The sequence below is a fragment of the Bactrocera neohumeralis genome, unplaced genomic scaffold, assembly GCF_024586455.1.
Source record: "Bactrocera neohumeralis isolate Rockhampton unplaced genomic scaffold, APGP_CSIRO_Bneo_wtdbg2-racon-allhic-juicebox.fasta_v2 cluster09, whole genome shotgun sequence".
In the NCBI taxonomy this organism is placed as follows: Eukaryota; Metazoa; Arthropoda; class Insecta; order Diptera; family Tephritidae; genus Bactrocera; species Bactrocera neohumeralis.
In genome coordinates, this window is record NW_026089622.1 from 17536176 (window position 1) to 17540034 (window position 3859).

The following is a 3859-nucleotide window of genomic DNA, read 5'->3' on the forward strand; positions in this document are numbered from 1 at the left end:
ACGTATAAATTAGAGTTTCTTGTATATACACATTTAGCAGTCGATACTGAGTTGCTTTAAATCATTAATTTAACATCTTGAAGTTAATTTACCTTCTTCATCTTACTGAAGTTGACATAAAGCCATAACGGCAGTGCATTTGGAAGAATTCGATAATCTCATATTCAGGTAAAAAGTCGATTTTCTTGTATATACACCTTTAGCGGTCGATATTGATTTGCTTGAAATCATTAATTTAACATCTTTAAGTTAATTTACCTTCTTCATCTTACTGAAGTTGATATAAAGCCATAACGGCAGAGCATTTGGGAGAATTCGACAATCTTATATTCAGGTATAAAGTCGATTTTCTTGTATATACACATTAAGCAGTCGATATTGAGCTGCTTCAAATCATTACTTTACCATATTTAAGTTAATTTACCTTCTTCATCTTACTGAAGTTGACATAAAACCATAACAGCAGAGCAGTTGGAAGAATTCGACAATCTTATATTCAGGTATAAAGTCGATTTTCTTGTATATACACATTTAGCAGCCGATATTGAGTTTTATTTATTTAACATCTTTAAGTTAATTTACCTTCTTCATCTTATTGAAGTTGACATAAAGCCATAACGGCAGTGCATTTGGAAGAATTCGACAATCTTATATTCAGGTAAAAAGTTCATTTTCTTGTATATACACATTTAGCAATCGATATTGAGCTGCTTCAAATCAATAATTTAACATATTTAAGATAACAAACCTTCTTCATCTTACCGAAGTTGACATAAAGCCATAACGGCAGTGCATTTGGAAGAATTCGACAATCTTATATTCAGGTAAAAAGTCGATTTTCTTGTATATACACCTTTAGCAGTCGATATTGAGTTGCTTTAAATCATTAATTTAACATATTTAAGTTAATTTACCTTCTTCATCTTACTGAAGTTGACATAAAGCCATAACGGCAGTGCATTTGGAAGAATTCGACAATATTATATTAAGGTATAAAGTCCATTTTCTTGTATATACACATTTAGCGGTCGATATTGAGTTGCTTTAAATCATTAATTTAACATCTTTAAGTTAATTTACCTTCTTCATCTTACTGAAGTTGACATAAAGCCATAACGGCAGTACATTTGGAAAAATTCGATAATCTCATATTCAGGTAAAAGTCGATTTTCTTGTATATACACATTTAGCAATCGATATTGAGTTGCTTTAAATCATTTATTTAACATCTTTAAGTCATTTTCCTTCTTCATCTTATTGAAATTGACATAAAGCCATAACGGCAGTGCATTTGGAAGAATTCGACAATCTTATTACTGAAAGCCTTACTCGGGGGGTCGCCAGCTGAAAGAAAGTCGAGGTTCTTACACAACAAAAACACAATTTTAATGAGAAAGATGTGCTTGTTTATTTTTCATTAGTTTATCAAATCGTGGTGTTATTTTTGAAATATTAATAATTAAATCATTTTCTAATTGCAGTCTATTTCTCTTTTTAGTTTTAATGTCTACCATTGAAGAAAATGTCAGTTCACACAAGTATGAAGTGGCGAATGGTACTAATAATTTAAGAGCTTCCCTTGCCAGCTCTGGATATTCGTGTTTTCTTTTCATCCAAAACACGTCGACACTTTGCGAATTAAATTCCATTTAAGCATGCCATCAGTAGCTAATTCTAGAAGACATTCTTTTGTTTTTGTGTTGACATCAGCCAGATCTATTGATTTGTCCAAAAAAGGGTTTAAAATCCATCTACGCCCATTGTCAGCTTCAGAGTGCAAGTCTGGAAAGTATGTCAAAAGTTTCTCTTGTAAATTATGCAAGCTTTGTATCATGCAAGGAATATGAGCCGATACTGCAAAACTTTGGTCTGATGCATTATCTTCAACAATCTTCTGAACACACGGAAAAGACTTAAACATTTTGTTTTGCAGAGAGGTCGACCACAAACGAAGTTTTGCGTGAAATGCTTTTACTTTATCTTTAGCTGTTAAAATATTTTCGTCTCTTCCTTGAAGGTTCTTGTTCAAATTGTTAAGGTGGCTAAAAGGATCGGCCAAAAATGCTAATTTCAAGAGCCAAATAGGGTCAGAAAAACAGTAAGCATATTCTGATTTTGCATCTTGTAAGAACATTAACAATTCAGCTCTCAGTTCCAGAACTCTTGTCAATACCTTTCCTTTGGATAGCCACCTGACCTCTGTGTGATAAAGGAGATTTTGATGAAGCGAGCCCATATCTTCACAAACGATTCTGAATAGCCGGGTTTGCAAAGCTTTACCTTTGATAGAATTCACAATTTTTATTACCTCCTTGAGCACGTCATTTAAATCAGAAGGTACTACCTTAGCAGATAGAGCCTGTCGATGAAGAAAACAGTGTGTCCAGGATATGTTTGGTATTATCGATTTTAATTTTGCAATGAGTCCGCTATTTTTGCCAGTCATAGCTTTAGCGCCATCGCTACAAATAGCGATACATTTTTTCCAATCAATATCGTAGTGGCAAGTGCTTTCTAAAAACATATCGTACAAACACTGGCCAGTAGTGTTTGCAGGAAGTGCTTTGCAAAATAAGATTTCTTCCGTAATACTGTCATCTGCTTCAAAGCGCACAAATACTACAAACTGTGCACAGTCGGAAACATCTGTAGATTCATCGAACTGCAAAGCAAAATGTTGGCTATTCTTTAATTTTTCGACTACTTGTTCTTGAATATCCTTGGCCATATCGTTTATTCTGCGTGAAATAGTATTGTCAGAAAGTGGTACTTTTCGTAATTTGTTTGCCTCCTGCTTACTAACCATAATTTCAACCATATCGAGTGCCGCTGGCAAAATAAGATTTTCGGCAATTGTATGTGGTTTCCCTGATTTAGCAACTCGATATGCGACTTTGTAGCTAGCTAATAATGTTGACTCGTTGACACTGGATGCCTGAAAATAAACCAAACAATATACAAGTGAACAGTCAATAAAAATTAAGGACGCGGAACCTTTGCACACCGAAATTAAGTATAATCAAAAGTTGTATGCAAATAACAAAGAAATAAACACGAACAGTAAAAATATAGTATAAAAAACTAAAAAACACGCTTTGACGATAACGTAAACTAAAAAATCAAAAATAATTGTTAATATGGAAAATAAATAATTAAAAAAAAATAGTATTATTGTGAAAAAAGGGTGGGGCGCTTTTTAAGAGCTGATTTATAGTGCACCCCACGCTTTTTTCATTATTTTCTTACTTACCTGAATTATAGTATTTTGCTGCTGACTAAGAGCTTTCAACTTTCGTTCAAAGAAATCCAACGGCTTATCAGCTTCTTTTTGATGCTTGGTTGTGAGATGCCGCATAAGCTTTGACGGTTTCATACTCTCACTTGATAAAACATCGCCGCAAATTACACATTGAGGATTATTATTTATGACTGTGAACCCGTATTTCAAATAACTGTCATCGTAATGTCTATTTTTTTTCGGATTTGATTCACCACCACCGCTATTGATACTCGTACCAGATGTTGAAGGCTGCGATCTTTTGAGAAATTTATCCATTTTATAAACGCGCAGAGCAAGCGAAAAAACAAAAGAATGACGTCTGAACTCATCGGCGACATAGATAACTTGATCAGAATCTCTTTTCTTGCTCTCTCGCTTGTCAGCTGGCAGGGCACCCTGATCTGTTTTCTGAGCTGGCAACAACACAATCAGGGTGCCGTCAACCAGCAGTAAGTGAAAAGGTGGGATGCCAGAAGGGCAGCGCTATAATTACTTGACGCAATTAGTGTAAAATGAAATTTCATTGAATTGTGCGGACATATTTTGGCAAAATAAATGTTTATGTAAATTAATTAATGA

At 34.1% G+C, this 3859-nt stretch overlaps 1 protein-coding gene across 1 annotated transcript; it reads right to left on the reverse strand.

Annotated features, from left to right (window-relative positions):
• Nucleotides 1-1740: 1740 nt before the first annotated feature.
• On the reverse strand, nt 1741-3613 carry LOC126764638 (zinc finger BED domain-containing protein 5-like). The gene is made up of 3 exons (XM_050482301.1): nt 3251-3613; nt 1976-2935; nt 1741-1782 (listed from the first exon to the last, which is right to left on the reverse strand). Exons 1-3 carry the CDS (start codon nt 3554-3556, stop codon nt 1741-1743), a joined length of 1308 nt encoding a protein of 435 aa, XP_050338258.1. The 5' UTR covers nt 3557-3613.
• Nucleotides 3614-3859: the final 246 nt, after the last annotated feature.